The sequence below is a fragment of the Lynx rufus genome, unplaced genomic scaffold, assembly GCF_022079265.1.
Source record: "Lynx rufus isolate CCGP_SWC_20201006 ecotype Redwood Valley unplaced genomic scaffold, mLynRuf1.p SCAF_5, whole genome shotgun sequence".
Lineage (NCBI taxonomy): Eukaryota > Metazoa > Chordata > Mammalia > Carnivora > Felidae > Lynx > Lynx rufus.
The window spans coordinates 128,216,108-128,243,943 of record NW_025814867.1 but is presented as its reverse complement, the minus strand read 5'-3'; the positions used below and the strand labels follow the sequence as shown (position 1 = coordinate 128,243,943).

The window sequence follows — 27,836 nt, the reverse complement described above, 5'->3', positions numbered from 1 at the left end:
GGATAAAATCCATCTATAATCCATTTCATTTAATATGATTATATTGTTTTATTTGAAGTACAAAATTATCTATATATGTTTAAAGATCTCTATGAATTGTTTGTAAGTATCTTAGCTCTCTAAGTAAGTTTTGTGGTTTTACTGGTCATCAAATGAAAGGTGTAAACATTTCTAAAAGTACTGTATATTCGGTTGAACGTGTCAGTTGATTTAACATGAAGATATAAAATAATCATAAAAAGTATAATTAGATTGATCTTTGGAATTAACATTTGGCAAATGTTATATTCTATAACTCAATATTAGTTAAATTTTAGAAAAGAAAGCTTGAGCTTGAAGTTCATAGCATGAAATAATCAGGTTTAATGATAGCAACAAATGGTTATTAAGATTATAAAAACAAATAGTGATGAGAAAAAAAGGTATGTATCTTTAAGTTTCATCTTTGAGTTAAAAAAAAACCCACATTGAAGCAAATGAATTTTTAGGTTATTGGATATGCAATTAGATTGGCAAATATAATTCTAGAGAAGTTAAGGGAAAATATATATCCTGTAAAATCTATAGTCTTTGAAGTATGTTAGAAAAGGTATTTTTCTATCCACACAATGTGTTAATTTTAATCACAGAGAGGACAGTTTTGGTTGAGTTTCATTCAAAGAAAGGAAAAGAAATCTGCATCTTTCATTAAAATCTCCCATCAACCATGTTTCCATTAGAGTTCACTGAAAAATGACTCATAAAACCAACAATTTTATGCATCAGGTGACAGGTTTTGACAGAAACAGCACTGCAGTTTTTGTGATATGCTACATTTTGAATGCTTAAACTGTGTGATTAGGTGTGCTTTATATGACTTCCACGTGCTTAGCTAGCAAAATCTGAGTTTATTTATACAAAATTATTCAAGTGAAAAAAATGGTGTCTCTCAAGTGAGCAAAGTCAGACCTCGAAAAAGACCGTAGGGGATTGGCTAGTATTTTATTATCAAGTGAGCCGTTCCAGCTCTGCTAAGAGTAAAGCACAGACCTCCTTGGTAAGCACAATGGGCTTTTTATTTTTAACTGACATAAAAATAGAAATAATGAATTCCACCATTTAATAAATTAATTTTCTGGTTCAGCTTCTATTAGTTCAGTTCTAGTAAAAGAAAAACTACAGGTCTCCTGTAAACAGAAAAATAAATTGTTGTAAATTAGTAATATGTGTGCCAGAAGCTTTTGTTTTTCCACATGAGAAATACCTGGTTGCTAATCTTTAGATAATATCTAGACACTTTTCTCTGGGCATATTTTAGAATAATTGCATTGTGGAGTCAGCTTTTTTTTTTTTTTTTTTGAATTGAGAATGCAGTTGTTAAAGTGTTCAAGTCAACATCTAACACTTTGCTGTTGAATGAGGTGCTTCACTCCTTATTGTTAACATGGAATATTAATCATGCAACTTAAACTGGTAAAAGCCCTTTTCTAGTAAGGGAAGTAAAAGGAGTATATGTTTTAGAGACAAAGAGCGCTGGGTTTCCAACTCTAAGCTCTATGACATTTGGAAAGTCAATTTCTAAAACTCAGAAGCATGCATCTTTGAACTGGAGATAATCTTTTGAAAGCTGGTGTGAGTTTTGGAGGTTACATACTCATATGGTTACCTGCTGGATAATAATATCCCAAGAATGATGTGATAATGATGATGAGTAGAACTAGTATATGTAATAAATTTTTTATTTTTATTTATTTTATCCAGGGAGTTAATATAAAAAATTAAATATTATTTGTAGTTACTTTTCCTGGTGATTTTGGATTTTTTTAATATCTGAGATGGTGGAGTGAGTAGAACAACTCTAAAGCCTTTCTCTTTTAGAAAGACTAGAGATTTCCTTGCCATATTCATAAGTCAAAGAAAGGTAAAAGCAAAGGTAGTGGGAGGAAAAATACCTTATTTACATTTTGCATATTTAGAATAAATTTTTGAGATAATAGTTGGCATTCAATATGAGTAATAAGAGAGTTAATTTTTGACCCTTATAAATTAAAATTCAAAGTATACTCAAACTTATTAATTGTTGAATGCATATTTGGAATTCTGCAGTTAAAACTATACCTCAACCCCCATAGTTGCCTTTCGTATTTTATTATATTCATCAATCAGTTTCAATAGCTATATTTTTTTTAATTTCAAATATATATATATAATTTTTCAAAACTTCAAATGGATTTGAGAACAGTCTGATTCTCAAAGGAAATCATAACAGCTGATATATAAGTGGATTTCTATCCATTTTTAATTCCCCCTTACATCAAAATTTGCTTCAATAGCTTGAAATTCCTTTCAAGTTTCACTAAACAACATTTATAATTTCTAATTCTCTCCATTTAAAACCTTTGAATTTTGAAGTTTTAAAAATCATTCCTGTCTATAAAAAACAAAATTTTCAACTGACATTCCAAAAGAATCCAACACACTTAAAACAAAAAACGATCTTCTCCCATTCCTACCTTTCTCCTAAATTCTATGATCTCACAGTGCTTTTCTTTGAACTCCCATATTTTTTACTATCTAGATCACACAATCTTGGCTTAATGTCCTCCTGATGGGAGGGCATATTTATTTCAGTGAAAGCCTACAAGGTTCATGTGTGTGTTGGCTCAGCTTTGCATCCCCTGATGGTAACACAGTGCATGCCCAAAGTTGGTTTTTATTTAATACATATTAAATGAATAAATGAGAAGATGAGTGCAAGATCTCTCTTTGAAATTTGAGTATTCCACCATTATCGGTCAAGATGTGTAAAGTCTATCTGATTTCCTCTTCATTCCTATCCCCCCTTCTTTCCTGGCTTTCTCCCTTTCTCTCTTTTTTCCTTTCATTTTTTCTCCCTACCTTCCATTTTCTCCTCTAGAAAAACCATAAACATCTTGCTGAATTACATTTAAATAGGAAATAATTTTAAAAATTAGTTCACAGGCAAAATAATGTAAAATTCATCCTTGAAAATCCCTCAAATCATCCATAAAGTATCATACTCTCTAATCACATTCAGAATAATGAGGTGCTTACATTACATGTGGAATAGGAGAATGTGAGAGAACAGATTTCTAAATCCAATAGTGTTTGGAACTGGCAGAGTTGTAGAAATACAGTCTCTGTCTCCTTCTGAGTATGTACAGTTAAATTCAGGTTAATTCAATGTGTTTATGTTTCAAACTTATGTAGTGAATAAAAAGAGCATGGATTTGGATAAAACAGTTGCAGATTCCAATCTTTCAGTTACACTTTACTGTCAATGGGAACACCGGGCAAAATAGTTACCAGGTATATATTTGTATGGCTAGAGATTCTCATTAGTAGGATTGCAATTTAACAATATCCACCTCTGGAATATTTTTAAGATTAATACAGATAATGCCTGCAAGGTGTTTAGGACAGAAACCAGTATACAGCAACTACTCAATAAGCGTATTAGCTATTATTGTAACAAGACCCAGCTTGTAGCTGGCAAAATCAGTTTTAAAATGATTAATATGATAAATGTGATTATTGTGTGTCCTAACCCCAAAATGTGTTTTTCTATAGAAGTATGACTTAATAATTTAAATCTATGGAAAAGTTCATTCGATTTGCAGGAATATGTTTGAATATCAAGAGCACACATACAATTCAATGTGAATCAAATTTCAGCAAACTTTACAGTTTCCATTTCTTCAACTTGCTCTGTAAAGTTAGTATTAGAATTCTCTTAAGAACTTTACCATTTCCTTCAGCAATGCCTTTGTCTCATATCATCAGTTACTTCATGGGTGCTAACATTTCTCCAGCCTAGTTACAATACATCTGCATACCAAACCTACTGAATATTACCACTTGAATGTCTTACACTCACCATTACTCTATTTTCTCACTTGTCCAAAATTAAATGTACTACCTCATCTATTAAACTACTCCAAAAATTCGGAAAAATACTTATAAAAGAAAATTAAAATATATCTTTTCCATAAATGATCTTCCACATCATCTTTTTAACTCAGTTAACATCTACTGAGCAACTTCCTAATCGCTATATTAGACTTTGGAAGGGAAGAGTTTAATAAACAGTGGTTCCTCGTGAACATTCATCTGAATGGTTGATTCTTATAAATTACAGTTTTAAAGGTTGGTTTCTTTTTTTCTTACTTTACTCTAAATTTCTAATCATATCCATTAACTAGAACTTACAATTTCACATTCATTGACTACACTTGCTTGTTTCCATTACTGTTTTATTTATGGTATAGAATGATGTAAGGGCTAAAAAGAATTGGAAATAATCTAATCCACCAATTTGAAGATATTAATTGAGCTATAATAATTTGAGATTTTTCCCATTGCCAAATAGCTGTAGTAATAAAGTATATAAAATTAAGTTGATATTTTTGATTATTTCTGAAAATTATTTAACATTTCCTGTTTTTTAACCATGGTTTCCATTAGATGCTTAGATCATTGAGGACAGAAACTATATTTATTAACTGTTATTTTCCAGGTGCATGGCATGAAGTTGTAATTAAACAATCATTTGATTAATTTACATTAATTAACTACCCAAATCAAAGGCAAATAACAAGTTGACCTTTTTATAATGTGAGCTTCTAGGAAGAAAAGTGAGGATGAATCACTAGGAGATTGCAAGATATCTGATGTGTTTCAAGTGTTTCTAAATGCATGCCCTTTCTGTTGTTCTCCCTGTTAAATCAGCACATTTGTTCTCACTCCTTATTCTCAATGATTAGAGCTGGATTAACCAGATACCCTCATTGGAATTTAAACAATAGAACTTGTGTGTAGCTTTATTTGAGATCGGCATCTCCCTCAAAATCTTCTTAAGCTGAGCCTTTCTTGTATACCATTCTGTTGAACTGTTTATCCATTTATAGCACAAATATCTGCTAGTGCATTCCTTTTTTTTTTTTTTTTTTTTAATTTGTTCTGGTCATTGATGTTTATTTTGATTGCTACTCTGTTGTTTATCATATAAACATGGTTGCATTTGGAAAAAAAAAAAGAGATGAGCATTCAATTTATTTCTCTGTTTTTGCATTTTCTGGTACCCTGCCTTGCTAAAGGTAGCAGTCTCTAGTCTGCCTCATCCATTGCGATACATTTCCACTATCATCACTTCGGTCATGCACTTATGCTGAACCCCAGACTCCTTTGCAATCAAAACTCTCCTGATTGCATACCAGGTTTTATATTGAGGAACTTTTTCATTTAGTCATTACTTATACTAATATATCTTGAGGCAGAAAGATGGAAATATTTGTATTAATCTTCTACACAGCTATAATTTATGCTATGATATCACTTTATTTCTGTACTGGCATCATGTGTTCAGACATTTATTCTCAATCCGTAGCATATCTGACTTATAATATTTCACATGTTGTTGAAAGGTTGTCTGTTAAATATTTCTTGGACATTCTTCTAAGTTCATAAGAGGCCATCATGGACCCTTAAAAATTTCTAGAATTATTTTTTTTCATGATAGGTAATTTTATCTCATTGTCTATTCTTTTTGTTTTCTTCCTTTCTGATTACTTATGTTAGTTATTATTTGTTTATAACCATCCATGTGCAATGGGAGTTGCCATGCTGCTAATTAAGTTTGTTGGGCACCATAGCTTTGCCTTGTAGTGCACTCATTCCTACACCCATGCTGCGCCTGTGATTTAGTCTGCCTTCCCACAAGTGTGTGGCTTAATGCTAGGATATGGCAAGAGAAATTGCTTGAGTAATTTACTGTTGCCGATTAAAGTAGTTTTTGTTTGTTTGTTTGTTTTTGTTTGTTTCATTCTATGGCTTATAACTTCAAAAGGTAAAATTATCATGCGATAATATAGAAGAATGAAACTATAATGCTGACTCCAAAGCTACCAATTTAACTGAATTTAAAATGAATAGAATTGCCATTATAATTATCAAAGCTTGTATGTTATTTGATTAATGTAAAAAACTTTTTTTCGCACCTTTGAGAAGATAATATAGAATCATCAAATAAAACTTGAAGAAAAAATGTGTGAGCAATTCCAATCACTAATGAAAAATCTTTTTTTAAGTTACACTAACTAGGGGCAAATGTACAGAAACATTCAAAAAGTATGACACTAAAAAAAAAAAAGTCCTATAGTAGCTGACATTGCGAACATGGTTAAATAAGACAAAACATGTGTATCTGAATGTTAAGAAGAATAAAGATATTTCTTCTTTTTCTTTAAAAAAATGTGGTTGACAATAGCCAATATTCCTTTTTAAATCATTCATTAATAAGCATCAAATACCATCATCATATATATGATCTCATTTGCAAAACAATATTCACATTTCACTTTATAGTAAGGTCTTTGGAAGTGAATGATAATTAAGGAACTTTGTCTATAAAGTGTCTTTGAATGTGGAACGAATCTGCAAAATAGATGTAAATCTTTATTTCCTTTCCTCTTATAAAAAAGACATTATCAAGGCTGTTCATGTCTTCTTGTAATAAAGTGATAGAGGAATTATTCAGAAAATACTATCAGTTTCTCTATATCCCCTTGAATTCTGAGCACACTGTTCAGTAGCCTGCTGTAAAAATATGGCATAATATCATAGCACATTCTATATAGAACTACAAATAAATAGAATTCAACTGGATATCAGCTAGAAAAGAACAATAATGTTAAAAGCTATTTCGTAGTTTTCACTTGTATGTAAAGTTTTTCATAGTTTGACACAGCAAGCAAATGAAAAGAGTCATTGAATATCTAAACCTAAGAGTGAACAGAAGTTGCTGTCTTTAGACATGAAGCATAATTGTTTATGTTTTGTTGGCGGTGGAAGATATGTCAAGGGTTGGCTCTGCTTCAAAGGAAAGAATCTTAGCTTGGTAGAGAGGAAGTAGCGGACAGTCTTGGAACTGATGGGCAAACATTCACGTGAAAATATGATGTTTTAATAAAAGCTAAAAGATACAACGTGCTGAGATATGCATACAAGATTTTCATTCTGTTCCAATTAAATACTGAGTACAGAAGCGAGAAATTCAGTGGCAAAACTAACATGAAAAGAAAACAAACAGACTTCTTTTTATCCCGATGTGCCTAGGCAGCATTCCAAGCAGAGATCTTAGGCACCATATGTGCTGACCTCCCTATGGGGATGATCTTTTAAACTTAACTGAGATGACTGGGTTTGTTTGATTCTGCCAGATCGTTTTTGTCTCATTTCAACATAGCACAGCTCTTCCAGGTAGAATATGCTCTCAGAAGACACAACGTTAATTGTCAAAAGGAAGACTCAGTGAGGCCGGTGTCTTTTGCTGACATTCAGGTCCCATCATCTAAAACAACTCAGGGGCACAATCTAAATATGGGGATAGGAGGCATCTCCACGGAGTCTGCATTTAGGCACCAAATTTCCTGGCTCCTATTACACGTCTTTCCTCTGTCTCAAGAGTGCTGAAGGATTATTTGTTGCTTTTCAGATAACCCTTAGTTCTTGCCCCCACATGGAGTAGAGATTATACTCTTCCTCTAGCCCTTTCAAAGTCCAGCTCACCCAGCTTTGCCATGTGTGAGCAATCTGCAGGCACTATTAGCCCCGCTTGACTAGCTCTTGATAACGCTCTCTAGGAAGTCAATTAAAGATGTCAGGGGGTGTACTGGACTGCTTTTCTTTTACTAGCAGGGATTTGGAGAGTGGAAGATGGAACTCTCAGGAACAGGTGATTTTAGGTTCTCTAGGAACTAAAGCACTTGATTTGTTTTTTCCTCTCACTATTTGAACTTTTTTTTCTTTTTGTGATCTTGAAATAAATGATCAATTTTAATCTTTAATCAGCAATAATTAATATAATACTGAGGATCTGGTACCCAATCTAGTAAATAATGAAAACACATGTGTTCACCAATTAAAAATATGAAGAGAGAAAATGTCTTATAAATTTGAGCATAGTGAAAGTCTGCATTAAGAAGCTACGTTTTTGTGTTGAAATATAGACATTTAAAGTAAGACTAAATGATTGTTCCCTAAGAATTAGATATAAAAGTTGCTTGACATTATAGAGTCATTTTTTGCACCTACTTTGTACCTGTTGTGATCCCTTCTTTGCTAAAAGTCTTGACCCACATTTTCTATGTTTTTTTTTTACTAAGACTATGCAAAAAGAAAATGATTATGTTTTTCTCAGTTAATATAAAGCAAAATTAAAGTGTCACTTTTCCATCTAAAAATTAGCATAAATATTTAAACTGATTATTTAGACCAACGAATATTATTTTGCTTATGCAACATATTATTCAGCATTACTCATTAAATATTACATTATTAAATTTGTGTGATAATAGAGAATTTTCCACTTTATTGTGTGTCACCTACAATTTCTTTATAAATCCATTAACATAATCAAGGTAATTATCACTGTGGGGATATATGTACCTTATAAGGGAGTATATATTATAACTTCCTCTTTGCGGGGTATATGCTAAATGCCAAAAATTATTTCACTTAATTCTCATTGCCATCCTGGGTGAGTTACCATTATTCCCATTTTACATATGATGAAGCAGAAGCTTATAAAGGGTAAATAACTTGTCCTAAATCCCATAGCAAATAAGTAATGATGTCAGGACTCAAACGGAATGATTTCCTTCACCAAAACCTGTGAGATACCAGGGCCTAACTTGCAGAGGGTAAGGAATAGTTAAAGCAAGATTCTAGCTATACTTTTAACTGGAAAAATTATAACCTCATAATGATTATATCACTCTGAGAAGGGAACTATCTCTAAGATGGCTGCATATTTGTCCTAATATTCTGTTAAAAATGAGAAGAAAGGATTGAGGCTGAGTAGAGATTGACTTACATATTAACAAAAACAAAAACACAAAAAAAAAGGAAGGGAGGAAAGGGAGGGAGGGAGGAAGGAAGGAAGGAAGGAAGGAAGGAAGGAAGAAAAAGGAAGACTCTAATTCTGAGGTCTTGAGCGTACCATTAAAAAAACTTCCTACCATTAGAAACACAGCAATATAATACTTATCAGCAATTCACTCACCATTGGCTTTTGTTCTTCAGGGTTTTTTTTTTGTTTGTTTGTTTGTTTTGTTTTTGGTTTTTGGGTTTTTTTGAAAAAAAACAATTGTGTAAAATCAAGTTCATATTAGAGATTTATTCAAAGAAGCAAGTTTCAGTATGAATTTTGAGTTAAACATAGATTTAGCCTAATGTTTGAAATCACCATCTCACAGCATGATACAATAACTGATTATAATGAACATCTTAGTTACCAAGTTAAATTATTTTTAGTATATTTAATCATTAGGTTCAGGAATTACAAAATATGTCTGTTATGCCTAAGTTTTCACCACCATAATCTTTAAGTGTAGGCTCTAGAATAAAAACAGAAGATTTATTTTCATATCCTAGCTTATTAACTGGATGAAGTTGGCATCTTGAAAACAGCTGTCTTTTCATTCATAAACCTACCTACCATACTGGGTTATCATGAAGCTTCCACTTACCTTCTAGGCAGGACATCGCATCAATTATTAGGCTTTGATTTACCCCACTCTACCAGAAAACTGAAATATTTTAAAATAAACATTCAGAACATGAACTTGAAATCGTTATAAATGTGGTAAGCAGTGACATGAGATTCTTTCTTCTGACTGAATAATTTGAAATTTGTGAGTTAGTTTTTAACTTTGAAAATAAGACAGTACTAGCATTTCAAGGAAGAGAGTCCCCAATAATGTCTCTCATAGCATACTGTATTACTTACTAAAATAAAGAACAAACAACTCTCTGTACATTTATTCAGTAAAATCATTAAGTCACTTTAAGTAACTTTCTAATGATGCATATGTAATAATCAACTCAATCCAGTTTAGCTGATGGCGAGAATTGAAATCCTTGACTCATCTATTCATTCAATAAATATTTACTCTGCATTTACTTTGTGCCAAGAATAACATTCTAGACCCTGGGGATACAACAAAAAACAAAATGAACTTAGTTCCTGCTTTCATGGAGTTAGCTTACATTCTACTGAAGGCAGATAGATAAGGAACAAATAAACAAATTATAATAATTTCACATAGTGATATGTGATATACAAGGGGAAAAATACCAGAAAGATGTGATATGTGTGATCTTGTTGCTTCTTTTGATTGGGTAGTCCTAAGAGGGGAACCCAAAGAATTGACATATAAAGTGAGATTTGATGGACAAAAAGAGGAGAGCTAAAAGGAAATCTTAGGAAAAGAAAATTTCACAGCGATAGTGTATGAATAGGACCTAAAGAAGTCATTTGCCTTGTTAGAAGAAAAGAGCCAGACTGGCTGGGGAGAATGGAGTAAGAGGCGTGAATAGTAGTAGATGAGAGCCAGATCTTAAGATGCTTTGTAGGTCAGAGTAAGGATTTGATTTTTCTTTTCGTAAATGTGACGAGTCCTTTGGAAAATTTTTAGGATGACAAGATTTATCTTATGATTTTAATGAGATTACTCTGCTGTGTGGAGAGTTGATTATAAGAGGGGTAAGACTAAAGTAATATTGTTAAGAGTCACCTTCACTGTTCCTGGTGAGATAATAGTGACTCAAACCAATGACAGCAGTGGAGGTAAAGAAAATCAATTCTGGGGAAGTTTCAATCATTGGGCCTTACTGATGGCCAAGATTGTATGTGTGTGTGTGTGTGTGTGTGTGTGTCCACGATGGACAAAAATGGAGGAAAACTAATAACTCCTTGAGCAGCTTGTATATGACGGCACCATATACAAAGACACTGAAGACTGGGGAAATGAAGATTTGTGTGACAAAAGTCAAGAATTCAATTTTGGTCACATTAAATTCGAGATACTTTTAGGCACTCAAGTGGCAATGTCAAGCAAGCAAGTCTGGAGCTCCAAAGGGCTCAAGGCTAGAGGCATTCACTTTAGAATCATCACCATGGAGGCAGGATTGGCAGAGGGTCACTTGGAAAAATGTGTTTCTGAGGGCACTCCATTTTTGAGTAGTAGTGACTATGCTTTAAGAACAGGAAGTTTCTCGCAAAGTACATGCAAGAGTGTTGGCTAGTGGGAGGAAAATTAGGAGAGTATCTTAGGATACAAGATAGGAAATATATAATAAAATTAGATCTATCTTAGGCAGTTCTTTAATGGTAATGGCTTTATCATGTCAGATTTAGGGAAAAATACAAAAAAAAATCACTCATATGAATTTTCCACATCTTAACTTTCAACACTATTATCAAGTATTTACTATGGCTAAGCTACTATGGGAGGTGAACATGAAATAATTACATCTGCATTGGAGATATAGCTAATTTCCAATGTAATTTCTACCTGACTTTTCATTCTTACAAATTACTGACATATCTAGTGAAGGCAATTAATTGCAACATTTGATTAAGCCATCCACTATCATATGGAAATCCTATTCATCTAAACATTATAAACATTGAAAGAGAAATAGACTATGGTAACATATTTTATATTATTTCAAATCATTTCCTATCTCTAATATGCCAACTTTTTCTAAATGAAAAAGAACAAGAAGAATTCTGCAGTAACAAAATCATTTTTAGAAAATGCATTTTTAAGTTATTGGGCTGCTTAATATTTGAAGACTATTGAAAATATACAATGAACCTTTTTATTATGCAAATATATTCAATTCTGAAAACAATTAAATGATAATAAAGTATTCTCTTTGTCTTTACCTCATATTACAGTAATGAAGCTGTTACCTCTGAGTGTGCCTTTTAATGAGTTTTAACTAACATTTTAATGAGCTGACATTATCATAAACCCGAGGATTAGACAAAGTTGAATTTACTGGATAGAGAAAGTTTCCTCAATAGTTAATTATATTGTTTAAGATGTAATATAATGCATTTTATGATATACCACCAACTATCAGCCTACAAGAAAAATTATATTAAAAGATTGAATAATATCATTATACTTAATCTGTACATACACGTATCCTGGTTCCTCACTTTTAAAATAAAAAGCTAATGATGTTTTTATATATGCAAATCACATGAAATATATAAGGCATAGACATATCTAAGATAACAAATCAAAATGTTTATTAAGTTAAATGATTTTTTTTTCACATTTGCAATAAAGAAAACTCCATGAAGAGCTACCTTCAATTGGAGACAAGATTTTATTTTTAAAGAATGAATCATTTATAATTTTCTTGATTCACATATTTAAAACGGGTTTGTAGACTCACAACTTACCATTTGGGAGAGATGAGGAGCTTTTTCTAAATAAATGATATTTTGGGGGTACCTGGGTGGCTCACTCGGGTAAGTGTCTGACTTCAGCTCAGGTCATGATCTCACGGTTTTGTGAATTCGAGCCCCGTGTCGAGCTCTGTGCTGACAGCTCAGAGCCTGGAGGTTGCTTCAGATTCTGTGTCTCCCTCTCTCTTTGCCCCTCCCCTGCTCACGTTCTCTCTCTCTCAAAAAAATTAACCGTTAAAAATTTTTTTTAAATAAATGATATTTTGGTTTTGATGCATTCTGTGAAGACAGTTAACAGGTGATGGTTTCGAGGCTCTCTCAACTAAAACATAGTCACCGTTACTTACTCCTTCCTCCATATCCTCCTTGCCTTTTATCCAATCCTCTCTTCAGGCACTACGAGGCCTAGGTGTGCATCAAAAGGTTGTCATCTGAAGGAAGCAAACATAAGAGACTCTTAAATACAGAGAACGAGATGAGAGTTGCTGGAGAGAGGTGGATGGATGGGCTAAAGGGGTGATGGGTATTAAGGAGGGCACTTGTTGTTATGAGCACTGTGTTAAACGTGTAAGTGATGAGTGTTAAACGTGTAAGTGATGAATCAGTGAACTCTACACCTGAAACCAATTTTACCATATATATTAACTAACTAGGATTTAAATAAAAACTTAAAAAAAAAAGTGTCATCTTACTCACCTCCATATCTCTTGTACAAAGCTCATAGTAAGGCTGCAGTTGACCATCCATGAAGAGAGGTCGTCTCAATATTCAAGTTTTCTGAATTTTTATTCTATTTTAGAAAAAAGCTAATTAATCAAGTTATATATTTTGATCTCACGCTTATCATCAACCTACAGATATTCTGTTGACATTTATATTTCAAATCGCCATTCTTCTGTAAACCTGCTATCTGGGTCACTGAGTGACTAGGGAAAACCCAGGTTTCCATACCCTGTCTACAACTCTGTTGAATCTATTGGGATAGAGCGTACACTTGTAAAACACTCAGAGTCGATTTTATTTTTATTCATACGTTGTTCATTATAAATATTAATAAACAATTACTGCATTCACAAGGTTGTAAAATCAAAAAATATAAGATGGATATAGTGAAGCCTTCCCTTTCTGTCTTTTACTTCCCAGTTTTTTCTCCACAAAGACGTTTGTTAATATTGGTTTCTTAGGTTTTCTTCCGGAGATTGTTTTATGCCCATGCAAGCACATTCCAGCGTGATTCTTTCCTTTTTGTAATTAATTAAAGCATATGCTGTATATTCCAAACCCAACTCTGAAGTTGGCTCCTCTAAAATGCCTTCTTTGTTGAATGCCATATTTCTCTCCATTGGACTTTTTTTTTTAATTTTTTTTAATGTTTATTTTATTTTTGAGACAGGGAGAGACAGCATGAACGGGGGAGGGTCAGAGAGAGAGGGAGACACAGAATCTGAAACAGGCTCCAGGCTCTGAGCTGTCAGCACAGAGCCTGACGCGGGGCTGAAACTCACGGACCGCGAGATCATGACCTGAGCCAAAGTCGGATGCTTAACGGACTGAGCCACCCAGGTGCCCCTCTCCATTGGACTTTAAAGCATTTTTGATGCACCTCTCAATGTAGTTCTCTGTTACTGGATGCTTTTTTTTTCCCTTTTCTTTCAGATTGTAGTTTTGAGTTCTCTATGGTAACCCTCCTAAATCTCTTTAGTGCTCTGAAGTCAAGATCTAGGCTTGAAGTGTCTCATACTTCTAAATGTGTTACATAGCACATTGTAACAACAAAATATGCGGTACCTATTTAGTAAATGAAGAAGTGAAGGGCACCTGGCTGGCTCAGTCAGTGGAGCATGTGATTCTTGATCTTGGGGTTGTGAGTTTGAGCCCCACATTGGGTGTAGAGATTACTTAAAAATAAAAAAAAAATTAAAAGAAGAGAATGATTTGAAAAACTCTTCTGTTATCAAAAAGATGTAGTTACAACTAGAAGTGATTGGAAAGTGAAGAATCTCTAATTTATCCTATATCCACTAAAGCAAAATTAAATGTTATGTTAAAATCACCGTTTAGAAATGAACTGAGCAAGAGGCACCTGGGTGGCTCAGTCAGTTAGGTGGCTGACTTCAGCGCAGGTCATAACCTTTTGGTTCTTGGGTTCAATCCCTGAGAGGAGTTCTGTGCTGACAGTCTGGAGCCTACTTCGGATTCTGTGTCTCCCTCTCTCTCTGTTCCTCCCCTGCTGGTGCTCTCTCTCTCTCTCTCTCTCCTTCCCAAAAATAAATAAACATTAAATTTTGTGTTTTTTTAAATAAATTGGGTAAAACTGGCCAAACTTTAACTTTTTGATTGGGAGGAATCAATGATATTTTATTGTCCTGTTAATACTTTATAACATAACATAAGTAATATCTAAATATGTTTGACTTAGAATTATACTATTATATATAAATCTCAACTCCTATAGTACTCACTCCAATAATTATCATTATCTACTAGCAATTGCATAGAGTTTGACAGTCTATCAAGACTTTAAAGTAGGAAATATTTTATACACATTGTTCTTGAATATTATTAACTTCTTGACAGAGGAATTAAAAATTGACAGCCATTGAACTCATGTGAAATTAGATACAAAAATAGAATTGTAAAGCCCTTTTTATTTACTGGCATTTCTATTTCCCAACAGCAAACGCAATTCTCATTTATGAAGTGCTTTCTTTATGTCACATTGTGCTTTAGAAAGATTGCTTTTTAATTCTTTTTAATTTTTTAATGTTTTTTTCTTTTTTTACTTTTGAGAGAGAGAGAGAGACAGAATGAGCAAGGGGAGGGGCAAAGAGAGAGGGAGACACAGAATCTGAAGCAGGCTCTAGGCTCTACACTGTCACACAGAGCCTGACATATGGCTAGAACTTAGGAACCATGAGATCATGACCTGAGCCAAAATCAGACGCTTAACTGACTGAGCCACCCGGGCGCCCCACTTTTTTAATTCTTTGTAACAATCCAAAGACAAAAGCTTTATTATCTCCATTTTATATAGATGAAGAAGCTCAGATTGTATAAGACCATCTGGTTAATAAAGTGGCAGAGCTGAGTCAAACCCAATCCTTTGACTACATCCATTATTTTAACCACAATGCCATATTGCTTCCTTAACAAATAGTAGTATTTTCATAAACATAAATTAAATGCAAGTTCCAGTTCCCATGAAAGCACCTGAGCAAATGGTGGAGAGGAAGTAAGATGCATTTCAGGAAGAGAAAACCAACAGCATGAAGGCCCAATGACGGAAAGGAGCTCATTGTGTTCCAGGAAAGGCCAGTGTGGGTTGAGTATTATGATTGAGTGGCAAGGACGAGATAGTAGAGTTTTAGAGGGTAAACTACATAGACTTAAAGACGGGGGCAAGTGAGTGTCCTACCTGGATTTGCTGGAACTGCCCTGGCATCATTCTGAAGAATGCTTCCTTTTGTTTTCCAAAGTGCTTAGTATGGAGTAATATATGGTGATCCAACTTATAGCTAAAATTGATTTTAGATTTCACAAGAAATGAACAAAATTTTTGGTGGCTACTTGGGATATTAGTAGGAAAGTGAGAGATATTTTAGTCCAAATTCCATACCTGGTACTTTTGTCAACTGATGACATCCTCATGATATATTGAAGCCATTTTTCATGGAAACTTACTGAAGCAAAGCTATTTCTTTTAAGTAAATGTGGGGAGAAACATGCCAGGAGTAGTATTAAACATGTGTTTCAGACATCATTGGATAAATATATGTAACATCTGATTATTTGGGAGCTACTAATTTATTTTGAAATTTATCCCATTTGACAACTTCAGATTTTCCTTTTGTTGCTCACATTTTAGACATGTTGCCCTACATTCAGAAGAGTTTTAATTTGACTGCTTGTTGAAAACATCAAGAAAATGTCTCTAATTTGACCATTTATAGACAGTTTTGGGGATGAGTGGGGTGAAGCAGTTGATATTTTGTGATTAAAAATGGCCAAAATTTGGTATTATAATACTTTGTTAATTTTAGTAGTATCACAAATGGCCTTGAATAGGACAAAATAATGAAGGTTTGATGGATTCCGATAACTCTTATCAAGTTTTGGTATCCTTTCAGGTACAGAAGCTAAAACAATCAGATGCAATGAGGCAGTTATCTGTATGTAGGGAGTTGGCACCTCTCCAAGCAGGAAGTGGCTCTATTTACTCTTCGTCTTAATTTAGGAATGAAAAGTATTACTTACCTTGTCCTCACAATAACAGTGGAGCCTAGAGAATAAAAATATAGCCAGAGACTCAGAAGATTTATTCCCTTATGGCTGACCATGTACTCTGTGGACGGCCAAGGATGACTCTAGGATATGTCAGAGGAAGAGAGGGATATTTTAAAAAACTTCCATGCTTAAGATGACATCTTTCTAGTTTCATATAAGATATGAAGTTTTGATTAAAGTATACATGAATGTTGAAATAAATATTTAAACACTTTTCAGGAAAATATACCTACAATAAATTTTCATCATGAGAAGTCAGTATTCCTTACCCTAACATGATATTTGTTTTTTTGTTTGTTTGTTTGTTTGTTTGTTTGTTGGGTTTTCTTGGTGTCAGCTTGTTTTCATAGAGTATATGACAGTGGGTGGAGTGGAGGTGGGTTGTGGACTTAGCATCAGGAAGAAGTGAAATTGTGCTTCTCATAGGTAAACAAAAATTGTCAAGCGCATTGTTTCCAGTTGTTGTCAATGGTGTTATACGAGTTTTCTGAAATCATTTAAGTGTGGTCTTTAGCACATTTGCATTCATAAAAAGTGCCTGGGTATGTATGTTCCTTGCTTCTTCTCCTGCTCAGCTGTCAAAACATGGTGATGCTTTTGAAGATTTATGTTAGATAGGTAATGAGATTACTGAATGTTAACTGCAGCATTCAGAATTCACTTGGCAAAAGAAAAGAAGGTTACTGGGTCTTTGGGATAGAATAGAGAAATGATAGAGCTAGTTTTAATCAGCCAATTTGAAAATAAATATACTGTATTCTGCATTAGGAAAGATTTCAAACTCTGTGTCATGTTGTAATCAAATACAACATTTCTAGAAGAATATAGGATGTCACATTACATCCATTTCAGCAAAATTCATGACAGCTTAGAATAATGGCCATATTTTGTGGTATGGACATATGCAAATCTTAATATTGGATGGGAAAGACTGAAAAGTCCACAGGCATGTGGGACACAAATTTTTTTTTAAAAAAATGCTTTCATTGTTGCATTAAAAATGTAAATAAATCTCATGTAGTTGATCTATGTTCCTGTGTAAAACAGGAAAATAAACAATGTGATTTCAAAGTGGTCATTTTCAGATTTACGGATTATAATGGTGTAATGGTTACCTTCCAAATCGGACCTCTACTGGTTATGGTTGTGAAATGTGTTGTTAAAATAAGAAACATGATGAAAATTGTGCAATCAACATAATTAAGTTGAAGGTCCAAAAACGCATTATAATATATATTTCTTTTATTCAGAGATTTCACTGAGTTTCAGGTAGAGGGGAAAAAAGATAAAGCAACAGTAGTTTAGAAGTAACTGGCATTCTCGACAAGGAAGGTTAACCTTGACCTTCTTCTCCTTCCAACCCTCATTTCATCAGCAGGGGTGAGATTACTTTGAGACCCTGCCAATAGGTAATAAATAACACATAAATTCCAGGACACCCTTGCACTGTAGGGTGCCCTAATGTGTAATAATCCTTAGACTATTGAGTTTATAACTCATGACATCTGGCAGTTACTTGGCATTGTAATTCATGTTGATCATGCACATCAGAATACACCATGGGAGAGAAATATTGGAGTAATAACCCGTTGATACCGGGACAGGGTGGAATGACAGGAAGATGCTGTCGAGATTGTGTACCTCTGTGAACTATGCAGTGTTGGAATGCTGTAAAAACTAATGCCTTCAGATAAGAACTAACAAGGCAGGAGGAGGGTGGTAATCTATGGGGATCCACAATGGAGCAGCACATTAATATTTACTTGATAGCACTCTTTATTCCTTTATTCAAATTGACAGATGTAGCTGTACAGCAGTAATGAATCCGGAAGTTAGAATTTAAACATATACTCATGTTTATTTTAAATTTAAATGTGTTCTTAAATAAATGTATTGAATTCCTTTTTTTAACATATCTGCATATATGATATTCAGTACTCTCAAGCTTTTATTTTATTTGGTCTAATAGTGAGGATTAAATGAACAGGAAGAGAAAAGAGAGGAAGTAATGGGAGGTAATGGGCAAAAAGAGCGATGTATAAAGCAGTTGTAACAAGCCTTCCTGGTACCTAAGAGCCTAACTGCTTTGGCTGAAGACTTGAGGCTCATGGGAAATGAAACAGATTGAAAAGCTAGAAGCAGACAGATGGCTATTTGTAATCAGCCTGTAAATATAAATCCTATAAAGATGTTGTGATTATTTGTATGTTTGTTTGTTTGTTTATACTCAAACCTAGATCTAGAGAAAATGGGACGCAGTATTGTAAGCTTCACATAATCTGGTATTTCCCCTTGTTACCATTCTGAAAAACATTACATAATACTTAAAAAAAAATGCTAGCCTCTGTAGTTCTGAATTTTAAATTCAATGTGCTATTTTTTTCATTACCCAGAGTTGTAGGCACCTCCGTAACCAAGATTGGAATTACCCCTAAATGGAGCAGGTGCTAGAAGGAAGTTGTTTGGGAATCAGAGCAGAATATTTTGAGGGTATCCAGGGGAGGTTTTTCTTCTGAATATAGGAAGGCATTGCCTTGAATGTGTTTAGACTGATACCTGCTGTTCTAGACACCATCCTCCTCCTCACATACTATATTTGGGCACATCTCCAAGATGCTCTCATCCCTTTGAGCTCTCTGTGATTCTGGAGGCATCATTCCCACATGAACATTTTGTGCACGATGGCACTTTAAGGAAGAAAAAAAGGGGAGTTGATTAAACATTAATTAGCTTCAATCCACAACTTCCTCCTAAGCTAATGGATAGAGTTTGCAGATCCCTGTCAAATATCAGATGCTAGGCTTTGCCAAAAATAGGACTTCCAAGTGTTGAAGGTATGCCAACTGCCGGCTCCTTAACTCAAACCAAAGGAAATGATTGCCAGAGGCAGGCCTTGAGTCTGCTGTGGTCAGATGTCACCAGTTTGCAGTGCCACATGTGATCCAAGAGTTTATGAATGATCTCAACACTTGGTCCCCAAGGAGAACATATGCATTACAGAGGTTACGGATACAAATTACAGAGAGCAAGATGTTTCCATGCAATTTCTAAGAATCCTTCAGCAAGTTTTAAACATTAATGGAAAACATTAAGGAAGACTTGGCACTCTTAGCAGGACTTCAAATTATATTGCTGGTGAGGACAGAACAGAGCTAAAAAAAAAAAGGGGGAAGAAGAAAGGCTTAGCTAAGAAATCTGGGGCTGGCCATTCCTCTTGTGAATTGTGTATGTGTGTGTTTTATTCCCTGCAGAATTACCAGGCTTCACAAAATGCTAGAACTTGAAAATGAACAAGTCACAGGGCATCCTTGTTTATTCAGCATGCTCCACTTCATATCACTGGTTTATCAGGATCGTTTGCCGACTGAATGTGCTTGCACAGGGAGTCTTAGTAGAGACGGGGGCGGGGGTGGGAGGGCGAGAGCGTCTCAGTTTGGAATTGTCAGCATGCTGCAGGGGTGCCAAAGTGCCAGAGTGTCAACTTGCACAGCAGTAGCAGGACGTCTCCCCACTGAGTCCTTTCTTTCTCATTCCCCTTCTGTGCAGAAGAAACCACTTATGACTTGTCCCCTAGATACCAGATTTTATCATCTATTTAGCTGGTGGCTAGCCTGTCTGTTCTGACTATATTTTGCTTGATCATACCAAGTATAATAAAATAGTTTGTTGTGAATGATGATTCCTCTTTCAGTGTATTTGGTCTTTGAGTCATTGAAACTTCAGAAAAATACAGAATTACTATAGCTTGTCAGTGGGGTCCTTTCAGTTGAAAGGGGGCAGGTCAATTTAAACTGGTCTAAATATGAAAGAAAGGTTGTTTAGATCATGTAACTAGAAAGCCCAGATTTAGCCCAGTCTTCAGGATTTATTTATCCAGATAGGTCCTCAAGAACCCAGATGTTTTCAAGTGCGTGGCCTCCGTTTCATCCTCAGACTGGAGCTCCCCCTGGGGTCACAGCCTGGCTGTCAACAGCAGCCATTTAGTACAGCAGGAAGAGATAGTGTTCTTTCCTCAGAGGTAGAAGACCTAAGCTTCAGTCTGGTTGGCATTACACCTGCCCATTCCCTGTGATGATATAGGCAGTGGTGGGGCTGGTAGTGGTAGTGGTTAGAAATAGGGAAACAATATACACCAGCTGTAGGAATGGCTAGCATATTTTTTCTAGTCCATTATAATACCGATAGTATAATTTGTTCTAACAGTTTTACTAGTTGACATAAATCTGTTGTGTCTTTGATGGATTGATTTCTGACCTTGAACTGACTGGATTTTATTTTAGATATTTCTGGGCTTATCGGTAAGCAATTCAAGTATTCTGTCTCTTAAATCCACCCAGCTTAAACTGTTCTTCCTAAACAGCATTTTAAAATCAAGTTAAAATATTTTGGTTTGTTTAATGTAATAAGGAAAAGACTACAACACACCTCTTGAAGAGGAGTTCATCGATTCAACCTATCAAGAACACTCGATGAGCTCTTCTGATGCCCTGCAAGATGGGAGCCTATTGGAGGCTTACCTAGTCCAGTGTGAGAATAGAAGGAAAAACTTTTCGGATAGACTAAGTCAGAGGCTGACCCTGAAGGAACGGTATACGTTTGAAGGGAGGAACAGGAAAAAGTAAAGAAACAAAGGGCTATCTGGGGGAGATTTTCAACCCAACACACCACCATATGCTAATGTACATTGATAATTAGACGTTCCTCTGTATGTTTTCTACCGAGAAGTCTTGAGCCACACAGCTGTGACAGTTTCTGGGCACATACAGAGAGAAACCCTGCTGGCAAAGAAACCTTGTTATCAGTATTGCTCTGAGCTGCTATCAGTTTCTACTGCTGCTAACAATGCTTTTAATTATAATTTCTTTTTAGATTACCTTTCTCATGATCAATTTAGTTTGTTGCGGGTGATGTTTTTTATCCAATGGTGTGTATGAACACTTTCATCAGTAATTTCTCTAGGCTCTGTATTTCTAATAACTACTTAGAAGCATGCATACATTGTAATTCAGAAATACATCTTTTAGTCTCTTAATTATGTAGCCTCATCTCATTGTCATTGCTAGTTTATCTTAATAAACTAAGATGGCAATGCCTGAGTCATGATTTGCTTTGTCTATGTTGACAAAATAGAAAATAAAAATGTAAAAAAATATATAAAATATAAAATACTTTATAAAACATATAAAGATATAAAATATATGTCTTTAAAATTCTTGACAGCTGTTGATTTAGGACAGAAGGGAGAGGACCTGGTGAGTGAAAGAAGGTGGTATGAGGAAACAGGAGCCAAAGATATAAGCTGTAAAGGCACAACTAGATCTAAAACTCTTTCAGGCCATTATATTAGTTACCTATTTTTGTGCAACAAACTACAAGACTCAGTGACTTAAAATAACATACATTTATTCTCCATCTGTGGATCAGGAACCCAGATATATCTTAGGCGTCTGCTCTAAGGATCTCTCACAAAGCTGCAGTGAGGTGTTGGTTAGGGCTGTGTTATCATGTGAAAGCTCGATTGAGGAAGCTTGTTGGACTGAAAGCCTCAGTTCCTTGCTTGCTGTTGCCTAGAAGCTGCCTTTAGATTGTTGTCAAATGGACCTCTTCTTTGAGCAAAAAGGTATCTTACATGATCAAGGAATTCCATAAAGGAAGAAAGGGAGTGACAGAGAAAACAGCTAGGGAAAGTAAGAAAGATGAAAGTTATCATCACTTATAACCCAATATTGGAGATGACATTCCATAAGTTTACAATAACCTATTCATTAAAGGCAAGTCACTAGGTCCAGCCCACAGAACAGGCAAGGGGATTACACATGAAAATAAATGCCAGGAGGGAGGGATATTAAAGAAAAAGCCTACCACAGGCATTATCATGTCATGCTTGTTTCGTATTTCTTCACCATTTTATAGGACAGTGCCAAGTCCCTTGTTGTGTTTATTATGTTCCTGGAGAATTGAATTAATTTGTTGCAAATCTTTATGTCATGACTAAGAACTATATTTTATCAAACACACAGTAATTCAAAACTTTCTGATCTTCCAGAATAACTTACTAAGTCACAGTGCATGTCAATGTAAAAAGAATGCAAATCTAACCCAGATTATGAGTACCTAGGTGTACTCTCATTTATGGTTTTCAGCTCATATACAGAAATGAATATTTGGGTTCTAGCCAATTAGACACCCCCCCAACAGTCCAGGGGATTTGAACCTTTGTATCTAAATTTAGCTCCACAAAAAATGCTATATCAAAACTGTACCTATTTGTATCTTTTTTTTTCTTTCAAGCATAATTTATCACTATCCACTAAGCTTTTGTCATTGTAACCAGATTATTTTCTCAGTTAATCAGGTTTATTTACTTTATTTTGTTTCACTCTACATAAAGAACTGTTTGGAGCTTTAGTTATTACACGTATTGCGTGTGCCCTTGCTTTGGCTCATTTGTCAAGCCACATCAAAAATGTAGCCCTCAATTCTTTCTAAAATAGGGGCTTAAAGAGAAAAAAATATAGAGTTAATTTAGATTTGCTTTGCTTTCCTACATTTACAAGACCATTTTACTTCCTTTCACCTCACATGCATGAATTCTTTACTGCAAAGAACACTTTCTTTTCTTTATCACCTGCAATAAAGTGTAGGGCAAAATCCAAGACAGAAATGGATAACTAGCATAAAAATTGGAAATAATAAACATTATTTCATTTTATTTTGCTAATATTAATGAATGGATATCAAAACCTCGGAAACATGTAAGCAAATATCAGAACATACTTAACCTTTGGTACGGTGTGAGAAGAGTAAAATTGACTTCACTTTTCCCTAAGAGTAAGTTTTGTACATTCTGTGCTAGGACCTGGTGTAAAGGATGTGTTTCTCTTGAATGTTTTATTGAGACAGAGAAGAAACACATTTTATTACCCCAAAGATTTAAGGTAAAAGAAATGGTATCACTAAGCAAAAAATGAATTAACTGGATGCTCCAAAAACCCCAAAGAGCATTTTACAAGTTGAAGAGGGTACAGTACCAATTATACTATTATATCACCCTACTCTCTGGGTGAATAGCCTGAAAGCCTAAAATTACAGTTGATGTTAGATTTCTTGGCTTCATTTGCAAATTGGAGTCATTTTCTTTTTGTGAACGCCATAAACACATGTTACATTGTTTAAGAGTAGCAGTCCTTAGTTTGTTATGATATTTTTCTCCTTTTTGTCCTCCATGTCAAAGGACCTTTTTTTTTTCCTTTCTTAATTTGGCTTGTTGCAAATTGATGTAACACTGTGTTTCTGAATGATTTGCAATGGCCTTAAGTACCATCTGAGCAGAGGCTTTTTGGCGTGTCATTTGTTAGGGGACCAGTTCTAGAGAAGGTCCTTCAACTGGCCAGATGTGTCATTTTGGAACAGATTGAGGGCCTGCCAAAACACCATTTGTTGCCAGTACTGGATATTGTAGGGGTGCTCACCACTCTGTTACCATATTTTTGCATGTCTTAACATTGCATAAATAGGCAGCTGTTCTGTATTTAGAATATAAATGAGTCACCAGCTTGCTTTCCCAGGAGGATTTACCTGCAAAAGGGAACCACGATGTTAACCCCTTCCCATCCCCCTGCCTGAATGTCACATTAAATGCACTCTTCTCTCAGCCCATTCAGAAGCAAATCCTATGCATATAAATCACACCTCTCTTGCCAGTGAGACAAGAGAACCAAAAATGTGCAGTTCACCATGCTAAAATGGAACACATTTCCTTAGCAGCAAAGGCAGTAAATTAATCAGCTTATAAGCTGAGAGTGAGCAATTTGTGCTGAATTCTTTCTTACTGTTCCTTCAATACGGAGACAAGTTTCTCTAATCTCTAAAAGGGCCGTGACTTCATTAAGATGGAAAACCGTGTTAAAGGATGTGTTGCAAGAGAAAAGAGAAGAAAAGCCCTAAAAGTCACTCAGTTGTCTCTCTGGAGCTATTTTCAGGCCAGGGAATTTTTATTTATTTGTAGAATGACAATTAACCTAGAGACTCTGCCCAAAAAGGAGCAGAGTGCTGAAGTGGGTCTCATTATAGGACACCAAAGGCAGTTGGTTTGACCTAATCCACATTTGTAACAGATGATTTACATAACAGACTACCAGAATCTACCTAATTTTGATTTCAAATAGCTTAACCAATTTATATATATATATATATATATATATATGCATAGATATAATGCACTGTATGTTCATATGTTTGTTTTGTGTGTGTGTTGTGTGTGTTGCCTTTAGATATACTTAGGAAACAAAGTTGTCATTGTTGGAATATAAAAGAATAGGAAAGTCAAGGCAGCTAGACAAAGCAAAGGCTGTTGAGGTATATGGTATATTCCTGGTCTGAACTACTTTTTTGAATGCTTATCCTAAAATAGACATGGCCCTTATTTGCTAAAGAAACCCAGCATCCTGCAATCTGATAGGGCCAAGTCATTTCTCCAGGCTTTTCATCCTGCCAACAGAAGAAATGCACACACAGATAGATAGGTGACATTTGGAGAGCCAGGCATGCCAGATTTTCGGAGGTTACAATGGAGGTCCAACCTGCTGTTCTCCTAATGAAAGGAGGGGAAATTCAGACTGGCCAAACTGCTATAAGGGATATCTCTGCTCTGAATGTCACGCTGCCCAGATGTCGCTTGGCAGGTGGAGAAGCAGAGAGAATGAAAATGTAGCCCTGTGTATGTGGGTGCTAGTGCGTTGCAGGGTGAACAATGAGTCTATCTTCTGAAGTGTAATGAAAACAGTGTAGATCTTGTCCATATTCATGTCATGAGAAAATGCATTCTCAAAAAGTCCTCACTCCACTTCCCCTCCCAGACTGACATACATATGTGCTCACAGACCATGTGCACATGACCTGTTTTGGGCTTTTAAGTCTAACTTGACAATTTACGTGTTTATTTTAATGCATTTGTATACATATGTGTATATATGTTTTTTCTTTATAGAAAGTAGGATCATACTGCATAAAAAATATTGTACCTTGAATATTTAATCTCAAAACTATATCACAAGTATTTCTTTTCTTATTTTCCTTAGGCTTTTCTTATTTTTTAAATTAGATTTATAGCAAAGGTACATGATTACATAGTCAGCCATTTCCCTGTTGAACATTTAGGTTGACCCTAGAATATTTTAAAATGGACATGGCTATGTTCTCAGTAAATATTCAACGTTTATTAAAATGAAGTAAGTAAGATTTGAAGTCACTTTTTGCAAGAGAAAGCTAAAGTTGCTGTCATTGAATTTTCTTTCAAAAACATTGAATTATTTTTCTTCAGTGTTACGAGATGACTTCCGGCAAAATCCCACAGATGTTGTAGTGGCAGCTGGAGAGCCCGCAATCCTGGAGTGCCAACCTCCCAGGGGACATCCAGAACCCACCATCTACTGGAAAAAAGACAAAGTTCGAATTGATGACAAGGAAGAAAGAATAAGTGTGAGTTAAATTAAAATTAATTCCTACAGAGATTGAATATCAAGTCTTAAAATGGATCATTTTATTTTTTGTTATTGTTAATAAAATTGTAGAATAGCATCGAATGCTGATTACCATTTAGACTGCATTGAAAGGACTGAAAAGGAGTAACCCAAACAAAAAAACTTTAGGATGAGTCTTCAAAGAGACAGAAATTAAACAACTCAGGTATAGATGATATAGTAATAATTGCACCCATCTGAATATGTAAATATGTCTTTGCAGTACAATATTGATGACTTAGGTTTTTTAACATCTCAAATACATACATCATTGCACTACAATATTGATGACTTGGTTTATTTTAATATCCAAATACATTTATTGATCATGCTGTACATGAATGATAAAGGTTAGATGATGGCTGTGAAACAAATTACCTAGAACATTTCTTTTTACACCATTTTCAAAATTATAAGAGAAAATGATTCGAGGTGATAGGTCCTTCAAGCACCTTTTCCAATTTTTCAATGTTTATAACTAAAATTTTATACATGAATTCATTTAAAAGTTTAGCAGGTATGAAGTAAAATCAAAGTAAACATGACTTTTATGGTTCCGCAGTTTAGCTCTTGCAGAATAGTCTGCTTTCAAGGGAAATTGGTGATTAGGTTCATAACAATTAATATTCAAAACAAAACACCCAGAACATTGTAAAGAGGTAGAAAAGGGGAAAGACATGCAATTATTTTATGGTTTTGTGGAATCCACTCAACTTTTGTTTATGACACTTATGGGAACCAGTCCACTGAAACAGTAGAAATGCCTCAAACTTCTGAGGTTATTCCTAATACAATGTTTATATTTAATACAATTATTGAGAATAAACATACTTTATTTAAAATAATGTCCATTTCTCTGAGCAAATGTGACATTTCTGTCAAAAATCCGTATAGTCTAGGTGTCTATTTAAAAATATCTTGTAAATGAGGATTTTTTTTTTCCATGCACACTATGGTTACACCATAACACAGAACTGGACAGGCCATATAGGGGATCACAATATATATTCCTATGATTCTGGCTTAAACTCTTGACAGCATGAGGATCTGCATTACTGGGGGCACTTTGGCTCTCAATGGTCTGTGTTTGGGTACCAAACATGAAAATGTGTTCCTGGTGACAGAGTTAAATCAATGTGGAAGGGTTTCTAGTTCATGTTTGCGTCATTTACCTTTCCCTTTGTACAAACCACCACAAAATACAGAGACTTATGATAACCATTTTATTTAGACTGTTTTGTGGGTAAGATGACAATTCTTCATTCTGTTCCAGATTGGCTGATCTTTGCTAGGTTTTTTCATGCTTCTGTGGCTTGTTTAAAAGATGTGCTGGCAGCCAGATGATCTAGGATAACCTTACTCACATGTCTGGCAATTGACTTACACCCAGTTGGGCATCTTCGTTCTTCTCTTGGCCTATAATTTTCCAGCAGGCCTGCTCAGACTGGTTCCCATAGTGGTCTCAAGATTCCAGCTGCAGCAAGGAAACATAAGTCTCAATGTGCTAGCACTTTCCTTCTATTGAAACATTTCTTTAGTTTCATCTGTCAAATCAAGTAATTTTGCCAAACTCAGCTTCAGGGGGAGGAGGAGTGGCCTCCATGGACATTTTTATAACTTATAGTTTATTATACTCCACTGTACCTAATTAATAGGTTGATGGTCTTTTTGTTCCATGGAAAAACAAAGTTGAAAGTCCTTTTTTTGTGACATGACAAGTTTTAGAGCCTGAAATATCTCTGATGAGAACATGCCTATGTGGATTT

At 34.8% G+C, this 27,836-nt stretch overlaps 1 protein-coding gene across 1 annotated transcript in view; it reads left to right on the top strand.

The window, feature by feature from the left end:
• Nucleotides 1-27,836, top strand: part of ROBO2 (roundabout guidance receptor 2) — a 561,209-nt gene that overhangs the window by 328,706 nt on the left and 204,667 nt on the right. The window contains exon 3 of the mRNA XM_047100461.1: nt 25,872-26,029. Within this exon, the coding sequence (XP_046956417.1) occupies nt 25,872-26,029 (158 nt within the window). The remainder of the gene's footprint in view (nt 1-25,871; nt 26,030-27,836) is intronic.